General features: G+C 49.0%; 1 protein-coding gene across 1 annotated transcript; it reads left to right on the forward strand.

The window, feature by feature from the left end:
* Positions 1–3336: 3336 nt before the first annotated feature.
* MREG (melanoregulin) lies at positions 3337–18913 on the forward strand. Its single transcript, XM_058028136.1, has 5 exons — positions 3337–3425; positions 7120–7279; positions 13908–13998; positions 15559–15722; positions 17708–18913. The coding sequence occupies exons 1-5, from the start codon at positions 3337–3339 to the stop codon at positions 17837–17839; spliced, it is 636 nt and encodes a 211-aa protein (XP_057884119.1). The 3' UTR covers positions 17840–18913.
* The last annotated feature ends 6328 nt before the right edge of the window (positions 18914–25241 follow it).

Genomic DNA, 25241 nt, shown 5'->3' on the forward strand with positions numbered 1-25241 from the left:
CACAGAGAATCAGACACTGTCCATCATCCCTGCCTGCCCACTTACTAAATCCAAATAATGGAATGCCAAAGTGCCCTGGAGCCTTTCCAACTTGTTCCCCAAACCTTCAGACCCTGTGGATTTTAATTATAAAGCAGGGTTCTGGAGTAATAGACCTTCACTGGGAATGCATCTCACTCTGAAATTTATTAAAACTGAAAAAATTAATTTATTTTAGGGGACAAAAGGCCAAAGGATACTCCTGTCAGTCCTCCTGTGTCCACTGGTATTTTTTCCAACAGGTTTACCTGTGGATGGATTGCTTGGAGCTAAAGGAAGAGGAGGCCAATAGCACCATTACCCTGCTGCATTTAAATGACAAATTTAATTGTTTTCAATTTCATTTCAGCTTTGACTCAGAAGCTTTTTGCTGGACCACACAAGAGAGAGGATACCCACAGGGCTGGGGTCCACCTTCCCATCCCCAGGATCCCCTAAAGAAGTCAGTGATATTTCTCCTACCTTGTGGAAAACTTGGTTTGATTTTAAGATCCCAGTTAGGCTTCAGCTCTTGTGGGACTCTCCCCTGTTTATTTGTTCTCTGATGGAAAAGGAACAAGATTTGTTATCACAACAAGGAATAAAGGGATTGGAAAAGAGTTGGTATTTCTTCAAGGATCTTTTCAAACCTAGAGGGCTCAGACTTCAAGTTAGTGAAGAATATAATTCTCTTGTCTTAAAAGCAGTGGGATATGGATACAGTTCCTTGTAGGGAAGGGATTTATCCACAAACCAGAGATGTCACTGTTGATGTGTTAGAGCTGTGCCTCAAGCTGGCATTAGGGCTATCCCTGCCTGCTCCTGGGCATTTGCAACCCAGGAAAAATCAGTGTTTGTGTCAAAAGAAAGCCCAGATGAACAAGAGACCAGAGAGGGGAGGGAGAAGGGAATTCCCACAGCAGTGACTGTTTTAGGGAAGTGCGTCCCTGCCCCTGCAATTCCCGGATCCTTGCAATGGCAGCAGCAGTGGCTGGTGATGTCCTGTGGTTGCTGTGCTGCAGCACACAAAGGGCTGGAGGGGAAGGAAAGGCAGGCAGGACATGCTCAAGGGCAGAGGAGGAAGGCTGCAGAGGAGAGAGCCCTTGGCTTTGCAATGCTGCCTCGCCCTCAGCTCATCCGGCATTAGAAATCCTTCCTGTGGAATGGCTGATGAGCAGCGCTGGGGCTGAGAGCAAAGCCCAGCACTGGGGGCTTCAGAAACAATAGCAGCAAGTCCTTTTCCCTCCATTTCACCTTTTAATTAAAGAAGCTGGGAAATCTGGTGGTGAAGCCAGCAAATTAAATGAAATTTAGAAGTCGCCTGAGGATCTGTGGCCGAGCAACCTGAGATCTCCCATTTCCCGCACAGGGGCCAGATCCACTGCTGGTGTATTAACAATTCTGGAATAAAAGGAGGGAGAGAAATGTGAGCTCAAAATGATCTTATTTCACCTTTCCTTGCATGCACTCTGTGGTCATGAGGATGTAGTGGCTGATATTATTATATCTGCTGGCACAAGCAAAAAGTCCAGTGGCGTCAGGAAGCTGCTGTACTAAAATTAAATAACTCTTGGGGATGTGCATGGCCAAACCAGACTCACAGCAATTGCTCTGGGTCTGGCTGATGCCTGATGGGCTGCTCTGAAATTGCAAACGAATTTGTGGCAATTAAACAAGAGATCCAGGACCATCTTAATTCAGAATTTAAGCTTTTCCTTCTTGGGGTCCCAGCCAGGCATGTGATAGAATGTGAGACAGTGAAAGGAAAGAGAAGGGGGTGTCTTTACAAACTGTGGGCCTGATGGTGGGTAAGGCCAGGTAGGGAGAGGTGAAAGAAGCAATGGGGGGAAAATGTATAAATAAATTCCATAGGAATTCCATAGGAATCCCACTAACTGACACAGTCTGTTACTCACTCAAGACTGTGCTAAATATCTGGATTTAGAGAAAAAGAACAGAGACACAAAGAAAAGTGGGGTATACAGTAGAAGGGGCCTTTGGTATCAGGCATTTCAGGAAGTCTGTACATCTCAAATACCTCAGCCAACAGGGAAAGAGAGAGGGAAATGGGGCTGGGAAATTAGGATAAAAAGGAGGCTGCATGCCCAAAAAATTTGAGAGACCCCAGGGGAATGCCCCATGGCCTCTCCCCTTATTCAAATAAAATTACAGGACCCCTTTCTCCTTTTTGGACAGAAACCTCTGGTGTTTGGATTAATTTTCCTGACAATAGGGAGGAAAAAAAAAGGAGAAGGCAGCAATATTTTAGGCTCTTCTCTTCTTCCTCAAAAGCCCCTGCACCAGGAGACAGCTGAGTCCACCCCTCGCTGCCCATTTCCATTGCAGCTCCCAGGATCACAGCCCTGTGTCCCAAAAGCCAGGTGGGAACAGGCCTGGAAGTGCAGTGCAGCAGAGGGTTGGAAAAGGGGAATTTTGGCGTTCTGCCTGTGCTGTGACAAGCAGTGATTGTCCCAGTGGGAGCATGAGGGCTGGAGATTGCAAATGCACCACGGCATTGAGGAGGGTGCAGGAGGGCACAGAAGGGTGCGAGACAGTGCGGCAGGGTGAGGAAGGATGCAGTGGGATGGAGGAGGGTGCGTGAGGATGCAGAAGGGCAGGGAAAGACGCTGCAGAGGACAAGAGGGTACAGGAGGGTTTGGAAGGGTGCAGAAGGGCGCTTCAGGATCCAGGAGAGTGCAGGGGGGAGCCGAGGGTTGCAGGAGGGTTGCAGGACAGTGCAAGAGGAAGATGCCGGAGGGCGGTGCAAGGAGGATGCAGAAGGACGCAGCAGCTCCGTCCCTGAGCTGCCGCAGCAGCCGCCGCTCGGGCAGGGCCGAGCCGGACAGGGCAGGGAGGGGTCTGGCAGGGAGGGGTCTGGCAGGGCCGAGCAGGGCCGGGCAGGGCAGGGCAGGGCAGGGAGGGCCGAGCAGGGCCGGGCAGGGCAGGGCAGGGCAGGGAGGGGTCTGGCAGGGCCGGGCAGGGCCGAACCGGGCAGGGCAGGGCAGGGAGGGGTCTGGCAGGGCCGAGCCGGGCAGGGCAGGGAGGGGTCTGGCAGGGCCGAGCAGGGCCGGGCAGGGCAGGGCAGGGCAGGGCAGGGAGGGGTCTGGCAGAGCCGAGCCGGGCAGGGCAGGGAGGGGTCTGGCAGGGCCGGGCAGGGCCGAGCAGGGCCGGGCCGGGCAGGGCAGGGAGGGGTCGGGCAGGGCCGGGCAGGCAGCGGGGGCGGTGCGGAGCCCGGCCCGGCCCCGGCGGGGCGGGTTCAGGGGACGGCCGTGGGGCCGGCCCGCCCTGCCGTGCCCTGCCCGGCTCTCCGCGGTGCCGATGGGGCTGCGGGCCTGGCTGCGCTCGCTCGGCTGCTGCGGCTGCTGCGGCGGGGAGGCGGCGGCGCCCGAGAAGGAGCCCCTGATCAGGTGAGACCCGGCACGGGATGTGCCCACCCGGAGCCTTCCCCCGCTGTCCCCTGCCCGCTCCCCGCGCTGTCACCGCCGCTGGAGCGGGGCTCCATCCCTGCCAGAGCCATCGCGGCTCCGGAGGGATCTTCCCCGGCTCTCTTTCCGCCCGGGTTCTGCCACAGGGGCTGGACTCCCTGTGACAGCAGGAGCCCTGCCCGCGCATTCCCCTCGGGGTTCCCCGGCCCTAGGGACGGTCCAGCGCTTGTCTTTCCACGGTGGGATTTCAATGGAGGAGCTGAGGCACTGAGCTAAAAGGGGACCCTGCATCCCTGACCCACTGCCGGCAGCTCTGAGTTGTGCAGAGCTCTGTTCGCAGGCTGGGCTCGCAGAATCGCAGAATGGACTGGGATGGAAGGGACATTAGAGCTCATCCAGTTCCACGCCCTGCCATGGCAGGGACACCTTTCACTATCCCAGGCTGTTCCACGCCCTGTCCAACCTGGCCTGGAACACCTCCAGGGATGGGGCAGCCACAGATTCTGTGGACACCCTGTGCCAGGGCATCACCGCCTTCACAGGGAAGAATTTCTTCCTAGCACCTAATGTAAATCTCTCCTCGTTTCGTTTAAGCCCGTTCCCCCTTGTCCCATCAGTATCTGCCCCGGTAAAAAGTCACTCTCCCCTTTAGGCGCTGGAGCCTTCCCTTTTCCAGGCGAACACCGCAGCTCTCCATGCGGCTCCATTCAGGGATGCGGGGAGGAGATGGATGCTCGGCAGAGCCGGCTCTGAGGGGGAGCTGCGTGTGCTGCTCGCTGGGGAGCAGCTCCTGCTCTGCTGCTCTCGGTGCACAGAGCGTGAGCTTGGGGCTGTTGTATGGACAGATCCTCCCTGACCCGTGGAGAAGAGCCGTGCAAGCACTTAAAGAGGGCTTGCATGAGGTAAAACACCGGTGTTTTGCGGCAGCTCTCCCCCTTTCCCCGATGCCAGCCCCGGGATGGAGCCGGGGCCGTGCCCTCCCTGTGCCAGACGCGTTCGGGGAGCAGGGTGGGATGCTCCCTGCATGGGTAACAGCAGAGCTGGGCACACGCGGCTTCGAAGTGCCCTGGTAAAGCAGTTACCTAAATAATGACCGGCTAATCCCAAGCATGGGGCCTCCGGGCCAGGAAATTGGCATTAACCTCCCGGGAGCCGGGCACACGTGTGGAGAGGCTCCCGCTGCTGCCCCGTGTCCCTCCCCGGGCACCTGGCTTTAGTAAAGGGCCCCAGATCCAATTAATGCTGGCCCCAAGGAGGAAAGGCTCTGGAAATTCTGGGAATTGGAAGGGCACCTGCTCTTATACACGTGTGCCAGCATAATTAATCTAACAGCCTCCCTAACAGCCTAATTGCTGTCCCTGACAGGGCAATGCTTGCCCCTTCTTGGGGGGCTGTGGGGTCTCATTTCATAGTGAGGATCTTGCAATAGCTTGCTGGATTTGTTTTTACTGCAGTGCTGTTTAAAGTGAATGAATTGCTTGAGGTTTCAGCTCTTTTAGCTGAGTTTTAGGTTTGGGAACTGCTGTTGCAAAGCATCCAGGCTGCTTGGTTGTCTCTTGATGTGTGAAGATGGGGTCTGGCTTGGATGGTGCACTCAGGATGAAAATCAACTAAATATTTGGGCTCCAAATGCTGAAATTTAATGTGAACTGAAAGCCCCCTGGAGCAGCAATGATGAAACATTGGTGCTCATAATTTTCTGGATAAAATCCACAATATAAAATGCTCCCTGTCCCTTCTGGTCCCACAGAGATTCCTTAGCCTGCACAGCCACTGCTGTCCCCGTGCTTCTTTTCTCCCTCCCATTTTTTCCTTTGCAATGTTGCTTGCAAGAGCTGTTGGCAGAGCTGTCTGTGCTGGTATGGATTGGCTGACTCCTGGGCACTGCCACATGCCTTACAGGATGTTCCATGCTGTGATTTGGAAATGGGAGTGTGCTGGGAAGGGCCCTTCGAGCTGTGAGGGAGGGAGTGGCTTAGAAAAGCTCAGGTGTGGCAGTGTTATTGCTAAATACTGGTGTTTTAAGTAATTCAAATGTTAGGCATACTTACTGGAGTAAATGCCTGAGTGGGAAGAAGCTCAGCATGGGAGTGAACTCCTGCTGATGGCACAGCTGGCTCCTGAGGGCTCCCTCCCTGTCTGCTGCACCACTGAAAAATGGTTGTGCCCCTCCACACCCTCCAAGTTACCTTTGTTTGCTTGTCTTTAATGAGAGATTATAAGAGATTATCTTTCCCCTTATTACCTGTTGCTCAGGTTTTTGGGTGGTTGAAAGTCTAATTAACCTCCCTGCTGGAATGCTGATGGGAATTAGTTTTTGTTCCTATTTCATCTATGTGCTGGAGCTCCTCTTAGCCTCCTTTTAGGCTTGGTGCCATGGCACCCACAGTGTTACCTGAAATTTTTCTGGATGGGTTCCTTGGGAAAGGAATGGGGTTTGGGTAGCAAACAAAATAAACAGTGGGTTGCTCTGACAAGAAGTGAGCAGGGATTGCCAGAGGGTGATAAGGCCAAAAATAGTTCTCCACTTGTATTGTTCTGCTGAAGCAGCTGGACACCTTGCTTAGACACTTTATGGAAATCCCCTGCTAAAGGTTCTCTTGGCAGAAGTGTCCTTGTTTAAAAATCGCACATAAAAGGATTTATATGCAACATAAAGCCATAAAACACAGAACTGCCCCAGTGCAGGGAAAAGCTCCCCACCTCTTGTGAGGACAGCCTTCTCAGAAGATGATGCTCAGCTTTGCTAAGCAAATAAAGCCTGGAGTTCATTAGAAGGCTGAGGACATTCCCATTGCCAAAATAGATGGGGCTGAATATCCTTTCCATGCCTTGTCTGCTGTTGCACGGCTCAGCACATCGCTGCAGCTCTGAGGGGGGAGCTGCTGGGCGGGGGCACCTGTGGGCACTGCATGGTTTGGTTTGAACCATGGCCTGCCTGCTCAGGATGGAAAAAAAAGAAAACAGAAAAAAAGGGAAAAAACCTCTGTCCTCCCATTCCCCCTGCTCTCTGGGAGAGGGGAGGGCACAGCAGTGGGCACTGGGAGGGCAGCCTGGTGCTGATCTGCCTGACCCTGTGTCCCTGCAGGGACAGTAACCCGTGGGTGTCCCTGCAGTAACAACAACCCTTACATGTCCCTGCAGTGATAACAACTCCTATGTGTCCCTGCAGTAACAACAACCCCTGCAGTGACAGTAACCTGTGTGTCCCTGCAGTAACAACAACCCCTGCAGTGACAGTAACCTGTGTGTCCCTGCAGTAACAACAACCCTTACATGTCCCTGCAGTGACAATAACCTGTGTGTCCCTGCAGTAACAACAACCCCTGCAGTGACAGTAACCTGTGTCCCTGCAGTGACAACAACACTTACATGTCCCTGCAGTGACAGTAACCCCCGTGTGTCCTTGTAGTGACACTAACCGGTGTGTCCCCGCAGTAACAACAACCCTTACATGTCCCTGCAGTGATAACAACTCCTATGTGTCCCTGCAGTAACAACAACCCCTGCAGTGACAGTAACCCCCGGGTGTCCCCGCAGTAACAACAACCCTTACATGTCCCTGCAGTGACAACAACCCTTACATGTCCCTGCAGTGACACTAACCTGTGTGTCCCCACAGTAACAATAACCCCTACATGTCCCTGCAGTGACACTAACCTGTGTGTCCCCGCAGTAACAACAACCCCTACGCGTCGTTCGGGGCCACGCTGGCGCGGGATGAGGAGCAGAACCTGTGGAGCACCCCACACGACGTGACCCACACCGAGGCCGACGACGACCGCGTGCTCTACAACATGATCGTGGTCAGGAACCAGCTGGACAAGGACTCAGAGGTGAGGGCTGGGCTGGGTGTGGTGAACCACAGCATCACAGGAGGCTTTGGGATGGAAGGGACCTCAAAACTCATCCAGTGCCACCCTCTGCCATGGGCAGGGACACCTTCCCTATTGTATTTGCTGGGAAAGTCCTGACAAAGGCAGGAGTGATGCATCTGACTCCATGTTCTCGGAAGGCTGAGTTATTACTTTATAATACTATATTATATTAAAGAATACTGTAACTATACTAAAGAATACAGAAAGGATACTTACTGAATGCTAAAAAGTTAATAATGAAAACTCGTGACGCTTTTCAGAGTCCCAACACAGCTTGGCCCTGATTGTATGAATCAGAATCCAATGGAACAATCACCTGTGGGTGAACAATCTCCAAACACATTCCACATGAGCACAACACAGGAGAAGCAAATGAGAGAAGAATTGTTTTCGTTTTCTCTGAGGCTTCTTGGCTTCCCAGGAGAAAAATCCTGGGTGAAGGGATTTTTTTGAGAGAATGTGAATGCCACATTCCACTATCCCAGGTTCCTCCAAGCCCTGTCCAACCTGGCCTTGGACACTTTCAGGGATGTGCCAGCCACAGCTTCTCTGGGCACCCTGTGCCCACCACCTTCCCTCAGCACCCTCTCAAAAGGGATATTTTTCCTAATATCCTGTCTAAAGCTCCCCAGACTGTGGTTTTGGTTGGATATTTCCCTGGTTTGTCCTTCCCATGGGCGGGCACCGTGGGGCCGTGTTGGGTTCACTCTGCTCCAGAGGGATGCAGGGCAATTATCGGGGAGCAGGGAACTGGCACGGCTCTAGTGGGAAGGGAAAAGTCATGGCTGTTACATAAAGGCTGTTGTGCAGCCCTGATTTCCTCTGCTAAGGCACTCAGTGCAAAGGAGATTGCAGTGGCCTGATTAGGAGCAGGCTGGAGCAAACAGTGACACATTTTCCCCTCTCTGATTGCTTTCATGATGCCAGAACGTTTGCAGGGAAGCCTGAAGGCTTCATGTTTAAATTCAACGTGATCCTGCTTCATCCAAGAGTCTGCAGGAGTGTAACTGTTTCTCTCTCTCTAAACCAAAAGCCAGCTCAGCTTTACAAGGAGCCTTAAACCCCAGAGAAATCAAAATTACAGTTTTAATTAGCTAAAAGAGGTAATGATATGCTTGTATACAGTTGGTCAGTATCCCCACTTAAGGGGTTGTTTTTTAGTGAGTTTAATTTAATGTGATGTTTACAATGGATGGTTTTGAAACAACATTTTCATGGTTGCATGTGACCTTTATGGCTCAGACTGGAGATCTTTCCCCCCCCACTGCTGCTCTCTCTAGCTTAGTTGCTTGTCTGAGAGAAGCCAGGCAGCTTCCTCCATCCCCAAGTGGCTGCAGGAAACAAGGACAGCTCCATTTAGGGGCTGCACTGATGCACAGCAGTGTTGTGTGTCACCCTCGTTCAGGGGACAGGGAAGAGTGTCACTTATGGCTGAGCAGGAAAGTGCTCCTGCATGTCCTAAACCCAGTGTGCCTGCCTGCCCTAAATCCTGCCCTAAATCCTGCCCTCAGTGTATCTGTAGGGTTTTTAGCAGCTCTGAGCAGTCCCTGTGGAAAAAGAAAGCCCAAAACTCACAGGGCTTCCTCTCCATAGCAAAGGACACATACTCTGCTTTTTCATGCAGTGCAATCAATAGAAAGCCTGGAGAGCACAACATCAGGACAACAGTGAGGAAAGTTTTGAGGAAATCCTTTATCCACACCTTTATGCACTTGCTTTGAGTGTGGCCTGTGCCCTTTGCAGCCCAGGATTGGCAGCAGCTCTGCTCTCCCCTCTTACAGCTGGGAAACTGAGGCACACAGGGAAGCCCAGCAGGCTCTTGCTGGGTGGCTGGGACAGCAAAGCCAGCATTCCTGCTCTTGGCCCCTGGTGCCAGAATCTCTCCTTACTCCAGCAAGCATTTAAAACTAGGCCAGATTGCAGTGCCCTCCCCTCCTAATGAGACTTCAGCTCAGAGAGAGAGAAGAAAGTCTGATTGCAGAACAACACTGTGCTGCAAAAGCCAGCATCTGCTTGGGGGGCTGCTCTGCCCCCAAATCCCCAGGGTGAGCCTCTGGATACTGCAGGACTGAGGATGGAGGAACAGTTTTCTTGTGTAGTGCAAAGTGTTACAAAACCATAGGTACTTCCTGTGGTTAAAACTGCCTGAAAGGAGAACTTGCTGCATTTCTGCTCCTTCATTTAACAAAGAAATTGTGGTGTGCAGGGCACTCACTGTGTGCTTTGCCATTCCCCACCTGTACCTCAGGGATTTCCCAGCAGAGGCCTGTGGAAGGATTCCAAAGAGCAAGCAGTTGTCCATTGTGTTCTGATCTGCATGGCCCCATCCTGGCAGTGCTGGTGGTCAGTTTTTTGTCCCCACATGGGGCAGGACCCACACATGATCCATGTGGAGCTGTGTCTTCTTCCTATCCCAGCTGGCAGCCCCATCCCAAACTCAGTGTGTCCTTAGCTTGCACAGGGAAAACCAGGAAAGCCATTGCTGAGGGGCTGATCAAGCAGATACAGCCTTTGAGGATCAGAGCTGCCATCACAGCTTTTGAATTCCAGGATCATGTTTCAAATATGGGGAAAATGGGAGGTTTTGTCCCTCCTCTGGCTCTGCACTGTTGTAAGGTAAAATAAATGTGAGGTCTGGGGCTGCACTGGGGCTGGTGCTGGGTCAGTGAGTGTGAGGGGCTCAGAGTCCCCTTCATGAGGTCCCCTCTGGGGTGGCCCTGGGTTCTCCATGGGCTCTGCTGGGGTGTGTGGAGTTACCCAGCTGTGGGCAGGGAGCTGTGCACCAATCCTGGCTTCAGAGGAAGAGCCAGGGCAGCTGTGCCACAGCTCTGGGAACAGAAACTAAAGGTGACATTTTGCATGGTGACAGGAAAACCCCCTGTTCTCATGGCTTGCTGTAAATGCAATGTTTCTCTCTTCTCTTGGCTCATTCCCTAGGGAAAGGTGGGATCACAAACCCCATAGCAAAGGCAATTCCTCAGCCTGCATCCCTGCCAGGGCCTGGCTGCCAGAGCAGCATTGGCATGACCCCCTGAAAAGCCCATTAATGAGCTGGCAAGGCCTATTTTTCTTTCTCCTCCTGCTCTCCTACAGGATTATTCTTTTCTAAACAGGTCACAGAGAAGGTCAGAATTGTGACCAGCTGTTACTGGGGCACAGAGAGGTGATGGGATTTATCCAGGGCTGGGGAGCCCAAACCCAACCCTCTTTAATGTCTGCATGCCTCTCTCAAATTGAATCCAATTTAAGCTTCTTCTGAGATGTCAGTCTGTAGTTTATATTTGTGTTTTATCTTTCTTCAGCTGCTTCCAGTGGAGCCAGAGCAGGAGCATCCCTGGCACCTGCCTGCACTGATATTCTGCAGTCTTTCCCTGATAACTCTGTTTTGACCTCATTTCTAAAATAACTCTTGAACAGAGTGGTGACCTCAATTGCTTTTAAGAGAATAAAGGCAATGGATTTGGTAGAGAAGTGTTCTGGCAGCATGAAGAAAGCTCCCTAGTAATTAGGAAACTTTCATATGATCAGGGATGAGAACCTGGACAGTGCTGCCTGTCCTCTTGGCACATTTTTTCCCAGAGCTCTGAGTTATGTACCAGCCTGGCTTATTCCATGTCATTTGGCATTTGCAGCTTTAGTGTTTCACACTAGAGAGTCTGGGGAGGTTTTCCAGATAAATATTTGAAGGGCTGAGCATGTAGAGAAGGGAGGGAGAGGGGTTTCCCTCCTGCTCCTGGAATATTCTTGACTCACACACTCGGGGTTTTCTCAAGCCCTCACTGGTATCTGTTGTAGGTTTAAAGGGCAAAACTGACTGCAAAAAAACCAGGACTGGGAACTGCAACCTGCTTTGGTTTCCTGTGGTTAAGTCAGATTTTGGGAAAAGAGTTAAAAGCATTTAAGAGTTAAAGGATTGCTTTGGAGTGCATGGCTGGGATGTCCCAGACACACCCCATGTTTGTGTGTCAGTCTCCCCCTGTGTTTTCAAGCCTCCTCCCTGGCCCAGGAGTTTGTGGCTTCCCAAGAAGGCTGAGGGAGAGGGGATTGGTGTGCAGCCCCTGCCCTGCCTGAGCAGCCCTGGGATCCCTCCCCAGAGCCTCTGATCTCGCCCTTGCCTGGGCACGGGCAAGGCAAGCTCTGCTCTTCCTGTGCTGTGCAGCTCAAGGGAGATGCTTGTTAGAATAATTTTGGGTGTGGAGAGATGCTCTTGAGTTGGTTCCCTCATTAAAGGCACACAGAGCACAGCCCATGGCAGTTCAGGTGTCTCTGCTGGAAGGAATTGCCTGGGAAGTTCCAGTGGTTTCTGAGACTGATTGAGAGCAGGGCATGAGTCCCTGTGAGAGCTCAGCCCAATCTCATCCTGATAATCTCTGCTTCTCTGGTCTTTTTCCATGGCTGGGAGCATCCTCCTCCCAGCTGTCTCTATAGAAAGATGAACAGATGCAGCTTCATGCTCAGGCAAAATAAATCCTACCAGAACAAGAGGTCCCACCCAGGCACCACAGTTCAGCATCATTTTGTGATTTAAGCATCAAAATCATTCCTTTGCACACTCCCCAGACTCTCCATCAACAGGGCACTGTCAGAGCTCCCCTGGGACTGAACATTCACCACACTCACTTCCATAACACAGCTCAGACACTGTGCTGTACAAGAAAGCCATAACCTAGATTCCCTTAAAACAAAAACAGACAAGGGAAAACACGCTGCTGTTAATCCAGAGAAAATCAGGAGCAGCTTCCCTGCATGCTAAGCACTGCTCTCCATGCTGAGAGAGGAGCCTGGCTCCTACCACAGGGTAAATCCCCATGGCCCTGGAAGCTGCTGCTGGGTGCCAGGGGGCCACATTTTGTGAGAGGAGCATCTTTCCCAGCGGCCCAGCTCCCTGATTCCACAGCGTGAAGCAGGCCTGGGATCACAGTGGCTGTCTGGAGGGGCTGTCTGCACTGGAGGCCTTGTTTCTCTCCATGGGAGGGCACAGACACCCAGCTGTTCCCCACCAGCATGCCCAGACTGGCTCCCTCTCCTTTCTGCCCGTGCCAGGGGGTCACGAGAGGGCTGAGACGTTTCCAAGGAGCCCCGGCCAGCGGGGACCAAGGCGTCGTGCAGCTTTTCAGCCTCTGTCTAAAAACTCTCCAGTTTTCAATAAACTTCCCACAAAGCTTGGACATAATAACCCCCCTCTTTTGTTTTCCACCCAGAGCAGCTCAGTTCCCAGCTCTGAGCTGGGAGAGGAGAGTCCTGCCCCTGCCTCATTCCTCTGTGCAAACAGCAAAGCTGGTCTCAAGTGCCACTCCAGGAGAGAGGGAAATGTGCCTCTGGAAGGGGATTTTGTTTTCTGGGAGTGAGTGGCTGTGGCAGAGCTGGTTCTCCTGCTCTCCTGACCTGAAGTCACCACTGCCTTAACCCTGCTAGCTGCTTTTTCCAAAGTGTAATCCCCAGGGCTTCCTGTGCTGATCAGCAGGAAAACAGGCTTGGCTTTAAATCTCTGCTGTCGCGCCATGTCAGCCACAATCAGGGAAAAAAACACTAAGGAATCTTCAAATCTTTATGGAATTAAGTCAGCTCTTTGACCAACTCCCAGAAAACAATGGGATTTTTAACATAGGGCTGACCTCTGTGGGTGTTGTTTTGCTACTCTGAACCCAGCATGGCCTGCAGGAAAATCTCACAGATTAACACCTGTTTATTCTTCAGGAGCCCATCTAGGTAATCCCCTGCTGAGAAATGAGATTAATTAAGGTTGTTACTGGAAGGAAGCTATCAGGTGATGTTGTCACCCTGCTGTTGGGCTGCTTCTAAAAATGCACCCTTTGCAGTGTGTGCATTGATTAAACTCAGCGAGGAAGAGCTGGGAAAAGTGCTCCTGGTTTTCTTGCATTTCCACAGGAATGCATGCCTATGGAATCATGGAATCATTTAGGTTGGGGAAGTCAGCTGAGATCATTGAGTCCAGCCATTAAGCCAGCACTGCCAAGCTCATTGCCAATGAAACTTGTGCAGTTGTGTTTAGATGTGCTGGTGTGACTTTAATAAATGACCCCAATGTCCCATTATCCAGCTCTAAAGCTGGAGGTCCAGTGCAATATTTCAGCTGTGCAGTGAAGTGAGGCTTTAACTGCAGCGCCTGGCAGCCACTCAGGGTTATCAGATCAGATGGCCCCAGTTCAGCCCTCATCCATCCCTGTGCACCTCTTTCAAAAGAGGTACCCTGACCTTTAAAAAAAGTCTGGTTTTCTTGTTTTCTAGTACTTCTGAACACCTGTCTGCTCCAGTTCATGCCAAACAGGGCTCCATGTCTGACTGAGGAGCAGTTGTCACCAATGCCTGAGCTAAATTCTGTAATTCCAGGGAAACTGAAAGCAGTTTGGAACAGAGAAGACACAGAAATGCTGAGCCAAGTGTCAAGCTAAATATTCTGTGTTGGTCAGTGCAATTTCTTCCAGGGGCAGCAGCAGCCTGGTCATTGACCTTCACAGCCACCACCTCACCAACTCTGCACCTCTGGCTCCCTTCCTCAGAGCTGAAATTCCTTGGAAAGCAGCAGATCCCAATGACTGAGTGTCTCTCACCCCTTTGTTTGCAGGAGTGGCAGAAGCTCAACTATGACATTTACACTTTACGGCAGACCCGGAAAGAAGTGAGGAGCAGGTGGAAACACATTCTGGAGGATTTAGGTAAGCTGGAGGCCAAAGGGATGTCATTGCAGTGGTACTGAATGCCAGATCCCACCATGGCTGAGGATGGAACAGCTCCACAAAATCAAGCTGGAGAGGAGGGAAGTAAAAGGAGGTTGCTGAGCAATGCCCTCAGGTGTCCCACGTGGTACCTGAGGCTCAGGCATGGGGAGGGGACAGGGACACCGTGTCTGCAGGCACATCAAAAGCCCATGATCACCTTCCAAGCCCATGATAACATGCACAGTCATCCATTTCGAGCTTCCTTGTGGAAACCTTACAGTGGGAGTTCACCCAGGGTTTTCCCAAACAAGATAAGCAGGAAGGAATGAATATTCCTTTCAGATGGGAACACAGATACATCTATTTGGTTTCCTTAGCCAATGGCAGCTGATCAGAGCTAAGCCTTTCACCTCATTTGCTCCCAAGTGGGTTTGAAATATTCTTCCACCAAGTGGAATTGCTCCACAGGAACCCTCCTACTGCTGTTTCCAAGTGCTGGTGGTGGGTGTGACTTTGGGCTTTTCCCAATGGCCTGGCACACAGCATGTGACACTCAGGATGTGCCAGCACATCAGCTGGGTGACTTCCATCATGCTCTGGAGGTGGGTGGTGACTGCTGAGAGGAGGATGAGTGAAGCTATTCTAGGATACCCTCAATGGGAGCCAGAGATGGGTATCTCAGCCACTCCTGCCCTACCTGCTATTCTGGCGTTTGGGTGGGAGGAACATCATAAATCCACAACCAGCTGTCAGCCCTCATCTCCACCCAGCTGCTCACAGCAGGCCAAGCTTGGGAGGGATCACTTGGCATCCTTCCCCCTCTCACTGCAGGCTGACAGAGGCTCTCCCACAGCCCTCTCTCTTCCACAGTGGCTCCAGGGATGTTCTGCAAAGGCTGGGGAAGCTTTGGGATCATTTGGCCTTAGTGAAGCTAAATGAGCAACCAGATGTGAAACCTGCTGCAATCTTCTGTTATCTAGATTATCTTCTGTTATCTAGGCCTCTGCTTTAACCATAAACCCACCACTCTCACCCCATAACTGTTTTCATGTGAGATGCATCACCACCAGACCCCTGGAGCAGAACAAAGAGTTAATGGGAGCCATTGCATTTAGAGACCCTTCACTCACTCTAGTCCAGTTTTCCTCCCCTGGATACCCTTCCTGTAATTGATGCTGACTGCTGCAGGAACAATTAGCCTGGTGTTCATCACTGCCACAGGTTTAATCCCTGTTACCTGGTTTAGGGAGCCCCAGCTGCCCTGAAAGCTCTGGGAGCATCAGGAGCATGCAAGAGCTGAATCAGCACCCTGGGTTGTGCATGTTCACACACCTTTTCTCAGGAAAACCAGCCACAAACTCGCTGTGACTACTTTTGTGATTTATTTTCCCCACCAGCAAGTTTATACCTGCCCCACAGCCTGCCTGAGGGAGTGCTGGTTTGTTTTAGGAAGTGGGGATGCAGCTGCCCAAGGTGGAGGGAGAATAAGGAACCTTCCAAGAGCCTGAAGGGCTCAGGGATGACCCTTGACTTGTTTCTGTAACAATTCTTTCCCAGGTTTCCAGAAGGAAGCAGATTCCCTCTTGTCAGTGACCAAACTCAGCATCATCAGCGACTCTCAGAACATGAGCAAAGCCCGGGACATCTTGTTAAAGCTCTCAGAGGAGACCAACATCTTCCCCACCAGCTGGGAGCTGTCTGAGCGCTACCTCTTCGTGGTGGTGAGTTCTCTGAGCACACCTTCCTCCATCCAGCTCTGCTGAGGGAGCTGGGGGTGTTCAGCCTGGAGAAAAGGAGACTCAGGGGTGACCTGTTCACTCTACAGCTCCCTAAAAGGTGCCTGTGCTCAGGTGGGGTTGGGCTCCTGCTCCAGGCAGCACTGACAGAACCAGAGGACACAGTGTCAAGCTGCACCAAGGGAAATACAGGTTGGATATCAGGAAAAAGTTTTTTACAGAAAGAATGATAAAGTTCTGGAATGGCCTGCCCAGGGAGGTGGTGGAGTGACCATCCCTGCATGTGTTTAACAAAGCCTGGATGTGGCAGTGGTTTGGTTGAGGTGTTGGGGCTGGGTTGGACTCAGTGATTCTGAAGGTCTCTTCCAATCTGGTGATTCTGTGAAAAGATGAGACCTAATGTCTGAGAGTGGCTGTGGACGGAGGGCTGAGACAGAGTGGAAATTTTCCAGAGTAGAAATCCACTTGGATTTAGGTGAAATGTACATCTTTGAGTTAAGTCTGTAGCTTGCTAACACGGCTGTTTGGTCTGACTGCCTGTTCTCACAAAAACCTATACTTGAAGAAACTGCTTCAGCCTAAGGACAGAGATAAGGGAGGGCCCCTTGAACTCAGAAACAGACAGAGAGGCTGCTGCAGGAAACAGGGCAGGATGACCCAGGAGTTCTTTCTGTACTTTCTGATTAAAAAAAACCCTAGCTGCAAGTATAACGTGAAATCAGTAAAATGAATATTTATGAACCTATTGTGAAAGTCCATGCATATGGATTAGTAAGGGAGATAAAAGGAGATCTGGAGTTCCCAGAGGTACACATGTCCTTTTGAGGGGAGTGATCCCCACATGCATCCAGCACTGGAATAAACACACCAGCTTTACAACTTCCACAAAAGTTGTGGAGTTTGTTTTCTTTTCCACAATTCAGGGCCCTGGGCAGGGATGTCCCTGGAACACCCCAGAGTGACCACAATCCCCCTTCGTGAAAAACGCCAATCACTTGTTTATAAATTTTAAAAATTTAATAGTAATAAAATGGTTGTTGTAGCCATGATATTTTCTGAAAAATCCCTTTGCCAGGATTTTTCTCCTGAGAAGCTGAGAGGCCTCAGGAACAAAATGTAAACAGTGATTGTCTGCTGCTGTGGAATGCAACAGGTGCATCTGTGATTGATCTCATGTGGTTGTTTCTAATTAATGGCCAATCACAGTCAGCTGGCTCAGACTGTCTGGTCAGTCACAAGATTTTGTTATCATTCCTTTTCTATTCTTAGCCAGCCTTCTGATGAAATCCTTTCTTCTATTCTTTTAGTATAGGTTTAATATACTATATATCATAAAATAATAAATCAGCCTTCTGAAACATGGAGTTAACATTCATATCTTTTCCCATGTTGGGGCTGCCTGCAAACAGCCACAGGTTATAAAAATAGATACAATTATAGAGTAATAATAATTTGGACAATTTGGATTAGGACAATATGAGACAATAGAAACAAAGAGTTACAGATGTCCGGGTACCTTTTTTGGGCTAGTATAAGCCCAAAAAAAAGACACATGTTAACAGAGGATTAACCCTTAAAAACAATAACCTGTTGCATATTCATACACCTCATACATGATGCATAAATTCCATTCAAACACAGGATTCTGTCTGGTCAGTGTCAACTTCCTCTGAATCCTAACAGTGCCTTTGAGGTGGGAAGAAGTTCATTGCTTCTGATAATGGGGCAATAAATTCTCTTTCTCTGAAAGATTTAGGTGTCCTGTGGCTGCTGAATCCTCTCTTTAAAAAGTATTCTACACAGCATAGTTTCTATTTTAACACTTTTTTATAACCTAAAACTATATTTAACAACACTACTTAAGAGAATTAATATAGCATTACTTTCTAACAGAACACATATAATATTCATTGTAATATTTATGAAAAGCCAACCCTAAAAGAGTCATTTTCCACACCCTTGTTTGGCAGGACCGCCTCATCGCCCTGGACGCTGCGGATGAGTTCTTCAAGATGGCCAGCGCGGTGTACCCCAAGCGGCCCGGCGGGGACCGGCTGGACGAGGCACCCCGCGCCCTGCAGAGCGTCCCCACGGTGCCCTGAGGGACCTGCCCTGGCGGTGTGACACAGCCAGCACTCCTGGGCAGGCTGCTGTGCCCGGGGCCAGCAGGACAGAGCCCTCCTGGTGGCCCTGTGGAGAAGGCGGTGGGCAGAGCAGGGCGAGCCGTGCCCGGCAGGAGCGCGCGTGGAAAGGGACGCTGGCACCACGGGGCTCCCAGGCGTGAAGGAGTGACAACTGGGACACCACTGGCCAGTAGTGTATGAAATAGGCACAGGGAGGATCTGCCGTGCAAGGCATTGCTGCCAGTGCCTCCAGTTCCAAGGGCTGTGAGGAAATGCACCTTTCACCTGCCTGCTACCTGCCGCTGTCCCCTCCCTCGAGCTGCCAGCCAGGAGGAGCAGCGAGATGGGAAAAACACCTCTGTGTCTACAGCTCTGTGACTCTGTGCACTGCTCCTCATCCTCACCCCAGCCCTCCAGGCAGGTCCCAGGGGATTGGGAAAGAGGCAGGAGCTGTGCCAGGACAGGATTTAATTCCAGGCAGCAAAGCCTTGGAGCAGTGTCACAGTTGGGTGCCCCATCCCCAGCCATTCGTGGTTGAGGGATGTTTTGACATCTCAAAGGAAGGTAGAGTTTAGGAAGGTGCCAAGTTCAGAGCTGTGGAGAATTTGGCTCCTGGAACATTGGTTGCCCAGCATCTCAATCTATTTTGAAAAGTTTTGGTCTTAATTGCCTAAAAAAACCCCAGCACAAAGCTGCAAGTACTGGCAATCTAAAAATCCTCATTACCAGCAGGGATGGTATAATGAACATCCTTTTTATCTTGGGGATTTGTCTGATAATGAGCAATAATTTTTAAAACACTGGATTTGATAATTTAAAAACAAGTGGAAGTTCTTCACTGATGAACACACATGCTGCTAATTGGCCAGTTGAAAATGCTGGTTACACAGGGCCTCCCAAAGTAGCAAACCAGAGCTTTTATTTGTTTATACCTTCAGCATTTGAAAAAAATATATTTGTGAGCTGTTTTTGTTTGTCAGTCTTCCTGGGAAACATTTTTGTCAACTTAAAACAGCAGTGAAAGCTGAGTTTAATAAAGAAAACATTACAAAACCAGCCTTTCTTACTCACTCTGTGAACCTATCCAGGTAACAATGTTTATGTTGAGTGCTGATAGCAAAAGGGTTGGGATATTTGTAGAGCCTCTGCAGCTTGTTCTCCACACACTTTAAATTGCCTGTTGACTTAGGAGAGTTACATTTGCCAGCCTAAGACAAAAGTCTTTGTAGGAGATGATGGGGATCAAATTTAATTTCAGTGGGATTTGGCATTAGGTACCCATTTCCTACTGAATTTATTTTTTTCTAGCAGGAGTTCAGCTGCCCTTTGCAAAACCTCCTGTGTTTTTATAGAAAATAAACTTTGGTGCACGACAAATCCAGGCTTTGATTTGAACAAATTGTTGTGGAACAGAGAGAGATCTGTGCCAAGGTGCCTGACACCACCCAAACCTCAGCCCTTGGCACGTTGTTCCTTACGGTGCCACCTGTTATTTAAAGCCACCTGATGAGTTTGGAAAGCTCAGAGGCAAGAAGAGAAATCCTTTCAGCTGTGCTGCTTTTTGTGAGCACGGAGGTCAGCGTTGAGCAGTGCCTGCGCAGAGCTGCCCCTCGCTGTCACGGCTGTCAAACCGGTTCTCATGTCACCAGAATGCATTTTGGTGGAACTTCATAGGGCAGGCTGCCCAAAAGGGGCAATAATCAGGGTTTCTAAGCGAGTTTAGCTGCTGAAGTAAGATCCCATGTGGGGAAAACGCTGAGTTTCTGAGTGCAGCCACAAGGAGGAGCTGGAATTTGTTGGATGAGAGCAGAGCCCTCGCTCCTTTCCACACTCGGGGAGGAGTAACCGGCTCAGAATTTCTGTTTATGGACAAATCACAACAGCAACAGAGAAAAACCTGTCAGTCCCAACACTCAGCTAAAACTGGTCATGGGGTATCCTGAAAATATTGCAGCCTTTGGTGAAGTAGAAGGATGCAGAGCTTTGGAAAATCTGCAGCTTGAAAAATTATAGGAACCAGCAGAAATTATTTCCATATAGATGCAAGCTCAACTTGGTCATTCTGTCCACCTCCATAGGAAATGTCCTTTCATGCACTCGGGACAGGAGACCAATAAACAATATTTCAATTAGCAAAATGCAGAGAGCAATTTGCCCTTTCTAAATTCCACAGAAAATACCAGGGAGATGCACAATGGTCCTGGAATTCCTGCCCTAACAGAGCAATTCCCTTCTTCACTAGAAGCCATTTGGGATTTGATGCACCACCACCACCCAGGCCTCCAGCTGCCATTCAGATGAGCTTGATCCCCCACTTGATATTTGGGGAGACGTTTTGAGCATCCTGTAGGTCCCAGGTGCCTCTGGGGAGCCAGACTCTGTTGGATTAAGTTCTTTTCTGACTTAGAGATGGGGTAACTGAGAGGGGCTTTAAAAACTTTTATTCTATTTTCAGTCTCATGAGAAGGCTGAGACAATACAGATGTTATAAATCACACCATCACAATCAGAAGCTAATTTTAAATTACAGTACATTATAAGTGTTTCTTGGCCTATCAGCTTTAGCCACACCATGCTTTAAATACCTTAAAGACAATTATCTAAAACTACCCCTCATGGGTCCCACTACAATGCATCTCTTTTAGTTCTATTTCTCCAAGGTATCCAGCCTTATTTGCAAAGCCATCCTTTGAAACTTGTTTCTAGCTCCATTTCTCTCTCAGCAATGTCTGTCCTATTCCATGGCATTTCTAAGTCAGCATTTCTTATCTCAAAGTTTGCATACAGGTATGTGAGCCTTCTGTCAGCCTTTGAGAGTTCTCTCCAAATCCATTTCCCACAGGCATCCTGCATGTCCCAGGTGCCCCTGGAGAGCCAAACCCTGCCCAAGTCCAGGGAATGTTCCAGCAGCTGCCTGGGAAGCGGAGGCTGTAGGAGAGCCCAGCGAACAGCAGATGCCACTGTTCCCTCAGCATGGGAAAAATCCTGTTTACCATGCAGGGGAAATATTCCCAACCTTTTCTTGCATGCATCGAGTCTCTGGAGCCTGTAAGAACTGGATTTCTGTTAAAGGTTGGGGTTTAGACATTCAATAATTACTCTGGCTCTTTCCAGGAGCTGGGGCCAGGGCCTGTGCTCCTGCTCGGAAGTGCCACTTGCCCTGAGGCTGGCTGCTGCAGGGATTAGCATCTTCACTAAGAACATTTATTTTTCTAAGTAGAGAGTGGTTTTGGTATCCCTTCCTTCAATCACGAAAGGAAAAAGACCAAGAATTCTTTAAAAAGAGTGATGTGAGAGAGTTTAAAGTACATCTGGGTTTACTTGGTTTCAGATATTTTTTTCACCCTCAACTTGACATTACATTTAGCTAATATTTCATCAGAAGAGAAAGAAAGAAAGAAAGAAAGAAAGAAAGAAAGAAAGAAAGAAAGAAAGAGAGAGAGAGAGAGAGAGAAAGAAAGAAAGAAAGAAAGAAAGAAAGAAAGAAAGAAAGAAAGAAAGAAAGAAAGAAAGAAAGAAAGAAAGAAAGAAAGAAAGAAAGAAAGAAAGAAAGAAAGAAAGAAAGAAAAAGAAAGAAAGAAAGAGAAAGAAAGAGAAAGAAAGCAAGCATTGATATTTTTTTGGTTTTTTTCATTGCTTCACTCGGATTTCTTCTCCTAGAATCACGGGATGGTTCGGTTTAGAAGAGACCTTAAAAATGTTCCACCCCCTGCCATGGGCAGGGACACCTTCCACTATCCCAGGGTGCTCCAAGCCCTGTCCAACCTGGCCTGGAATACTTGCAGGGATGGGGCAACCACAGTTTCTCTGGGCATAATATTTTAACATTTTTGGGTCATGGGGAGCAGCACTGGAAAGTTCCCTTCCTCCAAATTAAAGCTAGGAAGTCAGGATAGTGTAATTAATAGAGACCAGCTAGAAAAAAAACACAAAAAACCATTGTGCATATGCATGTGTGGTTTCTTCTATGTATTTCAGTTTTCCTAGGACATATATCCAGAATTCAGCAGGATGAGCAAAAGAAAAACTGAAGTGTGGTGGAAATTGAGCAGTGAGCTGTAAGCCAGGCAGAAGGTGGCAGTGCAGATGTTTGGTAAAGGCTGGAGCAGCAGCAGGCACAGGAGATGGAACCAGTGGCCTGGAAGGGGTCTGGCTTATCCATTTTACTTGTTAGGGATGTAAATCACAGCCTAAGTTCTGATAAATAATGAGAATGGACACGGGAAAGAAAACTGTCATCTTTTAAATTTCAGCTGTAGGAAAAATTACCATTTCAAACTGCTCAGTTTCAATCATTTCCAACGTTAGAAATCCCAACACTTACACACTGTTCCTGGAGGGAAAGCTTGTACTTTTCTGGTCTAATGAGGATCACTAACGTTGAGTGACTGGCCACAAAGTAGCTCTCCAGAAGCATTCCTTTGAAGACAAGCAACCATTTTTGTGTGGGGAGTCCTTGTTAAGCAAGTTGTGGATTATCAAAATCATTTCTTTGCCTCACAAATCGCAGACCTTGAGGACACATCCATCAGGAAGCTGTCCTTGCACAGAGGAGACCATGGAGAAATCTCTTAATAAAACTCTAAGGAAAGACTGGCAGAGCAAAAACTTGGCTGCTTTGCCTGTCTTGTTTGGCCTGATAAAATGTGCTACACCTCTCTCTGTAAGCCTTGTCCTTACTTTTGGGGAGAACAGAGGTTTTTCAGAGCGATAATAAATTTAAATGAATATTTTGTTGGACTTGGATTGGGAACGGGAGACACCGTGGAGGCCGTGGGTGCCTTCCATAGGATCTCAGCAGCATTAGAATAAACAGATTTAGGCAGCCAAGGATAAAATAGATGAGATAGAGATAGAGATAGAGATAGAGATAGAGATAGAGATAGAGATAGAGATGATAGAGATAGAGATGATAGAGATAGAGATAGAGATAGAGGGATAGATAGATAGATAGATAGATAGATAGATAGATAGATAGATAGATAGATATGAGATAGAGATAGAGACAGAGAGAGATAGATATAGAGATGATAGAGATAGAGACAGAGATATTAGAGATATAGAGAGATAGAGATAAATATAGAGATGATAGAGATAGATATAGAGATAGAGATGATAGAGACAGAGCCACGTGTTTGGATGGGGCTTGGAGCAGCCTGGGCTAGTGGGAGGTGTCCCTGCCCATGGAAGGAGGTGGGCTTGGAGCCCCCTTCCACCCCAAACCATTCTGTGATGTCAAAGCAAAGGCAAGAGGGCAGCAAATGGAGGCACAGAGGCCCAGGCATGGCCCAAGGGGAGGGCAGAGCATTTATTTGGGCTATACAGAGGGTACAGCACTGGTGCCAGGATCTGTTGTGATGGTGCAGCATCATCTGGGTAGCAGCAGCAGGAGGAAATGTGTTTGTGCATGCCCCAACAGCCAGCAGCAAAACTCCAGCCTGAAGAGAGTCACCAGCACGTCAGAAAGGAGTAAGATTTATGAAAGGATGTGTTACCAAAAGTTTCTCCTTCCCAGAGTGGCAGCTTTATATCTGCTAAACTGCTGAGATTCTTTCCACTGGCTTGAGCTGGGTTTGAGTCAGACTTTGGAGACACAAACACCAGAGCAAGTCCAGACACCACTGCAGTCATAAACAAACCTCCTGCCAGCTGCCCATCTACTCTTCCTCTGCATCAAAGTCACAAAAATAACAAATATGGCTCCTGAGAGGACTTTTTACAAGGGATGATAGGATCTACCTGTACTTCCCTAAAGAACAAAAATGAAGCCAAAACCATTTCTCCCAGCCAAGGGATCATAAGGAAAATTCAGGCTGGAGGAGACCTCAGGAGGTTCTCTCAGCCAACCTCCTCCTTGCTTGAAACCATCTTCTCTCCCCTTTTGAACATGGCATGGAAAGCATTGTTGGCATGCACAGTGCTTCATCTCTCCAAAGCAGTACTGGCTGGTACAAAGAGAATAAATTTCTTTTTTGTTTGAATTAGGAGAAATAGAAGATCTGTGAAACCCATCTGGAGGGCAGCTTTGGAATGGATACTGAAACCCAGTGGATACTGATACCCATGAAACTGCTTTGATACCCGTAAATTGAATGACCATGGGCAGGTTTAAATGTGCATTTTCCCATTCCTCCCGAGGTGAAGGAGCTGGAGGGAGGAGTGTTGGGAGCCTGGAGCCACCCAGGGCAGTTCAGCCAGCCTGGGCCATGGCCAGAGGGGTGGTGTGGTCAGCAGGGAGCCAGCAGCACCCACAGGGTCAGGGTGAGCCTGCTGGGGATGAAGGGGGAGGAAGGGAAGGGCTGGGTGTTATCTCAGTGACTGGGAGCTGGCCCAGGATTTGGAAACTCAGCTGCCATTCCCAGCCATGCCCCATCTGCCTCTGCCCCTCAGGTCACCCAAAAGCAGATTGGAGAGGTTGTGCCTCCTAGAACTGGTGGCAAAATGCTCTTCCTGTGCTGGAGGTATTGTCAAGGTCTTGATATTTCTGCATCTGTCTTCAAGTAAAGCTTTGTATCTCTAAAATGTTCACCATGCTATTATCCAAAAGACTCTGCTATAATACTTTCAAGATGTTTTGCTTCAATTTTGACTTTTCTTTTTTTTTTTTTTTTTTTTTTTTTTTTTATATAATGCTCTCCAGCTTTTTAATATAAGCCAAATCAAGCATTGTTTCTATCCAGAAAATAGCATTTCAAATTTAGATCACAGCAGTGCTGAACCCATTGGGTTCTTTCTAAATTCAGGGGAATACCTATTCCCCCAAATAGTTTCAATTCTGATAAATCAGAATTTCCAGGCAGAATAGCAGTCAGTTTAGTTTTAAGTGCTAACCCTGCCCAATACTTAATTCTTTTTGTGATCTGCTTGGGGATGCACTAACACAGTGTGCTGCACAGCTGTCAGGAACATCCCAACCATTTTTCGAGGGAAAATTACATTTCAAAACAAAAGGGAAGGGCATCTTTTAATCATTTGGACTATGTTTAAATGAGATCACCAAGAGAGACTATAGCTCTGCATAGACATGTGCAGGCATGCCTAGGAATTTGGCTTGCCTGCAGTTTATCTGTCCCAGTTAAAGGCAGATGCAGCCTTTTGCTTCCATGGACATTTATGAACTGGTAGATGTGCTAACAGGGAGAGAGCTCACACACAGCAACTGCTCCTGATCTAATCACACACATTCCTACAGGGCTGTTTGGCTCCAACTTGCCCAACTGCAGGAATATTTCAGTTTTCCTTCCTACCTCCTTGGACAGGAATCACCCACGTTTGGGTAATCAGGCAGTTTGCAGTTTGCGTCACTTCTCCCCAGTCTGTGGCTAAAGAGGGGGATTACAGCATGGGAAAGTGGCTTAGGCTCCAATTCTGCTTTGTAGAT

The sequence above is a fragment of the Melospiza georgiana genome, chromosome 7 (genome assembly GCF_028018845.1).
Source record: "Melospiza georgiana isolate bMelGeo1 chromosome 7, bMelGeo1.pri, whole genome shotgun sequence".
Lineage (NCBI taxonomy): Eukaryota > Metazoa > Chordata > Aves > Passeriformes > Passerellidae > Melospiza > Melospiza georgiana.

What these genes read in the sequence shown, in the direction of transcription:
- MREG (XM_058028136.1), top strand. Translation starts at nt 3,337, where the DNA reads ATGGGGCTGCGGGCCTGGCTGCGCTCGCTCGGCTGCTGCGGCTGCTGC. An exon ending in GAGAAGGAGCCCCTGATCAG is followed by an intron (nt 3,426 to 7,119) that starts GTGAGACCCGGC and finishes GTGTCCCCGCAG; the next exon opens with TAACAACAACCCCTACGCGT. An exon ending in AGCGCTACCTCTTCGTGGTG is followed by an intron (nt 15,723 to 17,707) that starts GTGAGTTCTCTG and finishes CTTGTTTGGCAG; the next exon opens with GACCGCCTCATCGCCCTGGA.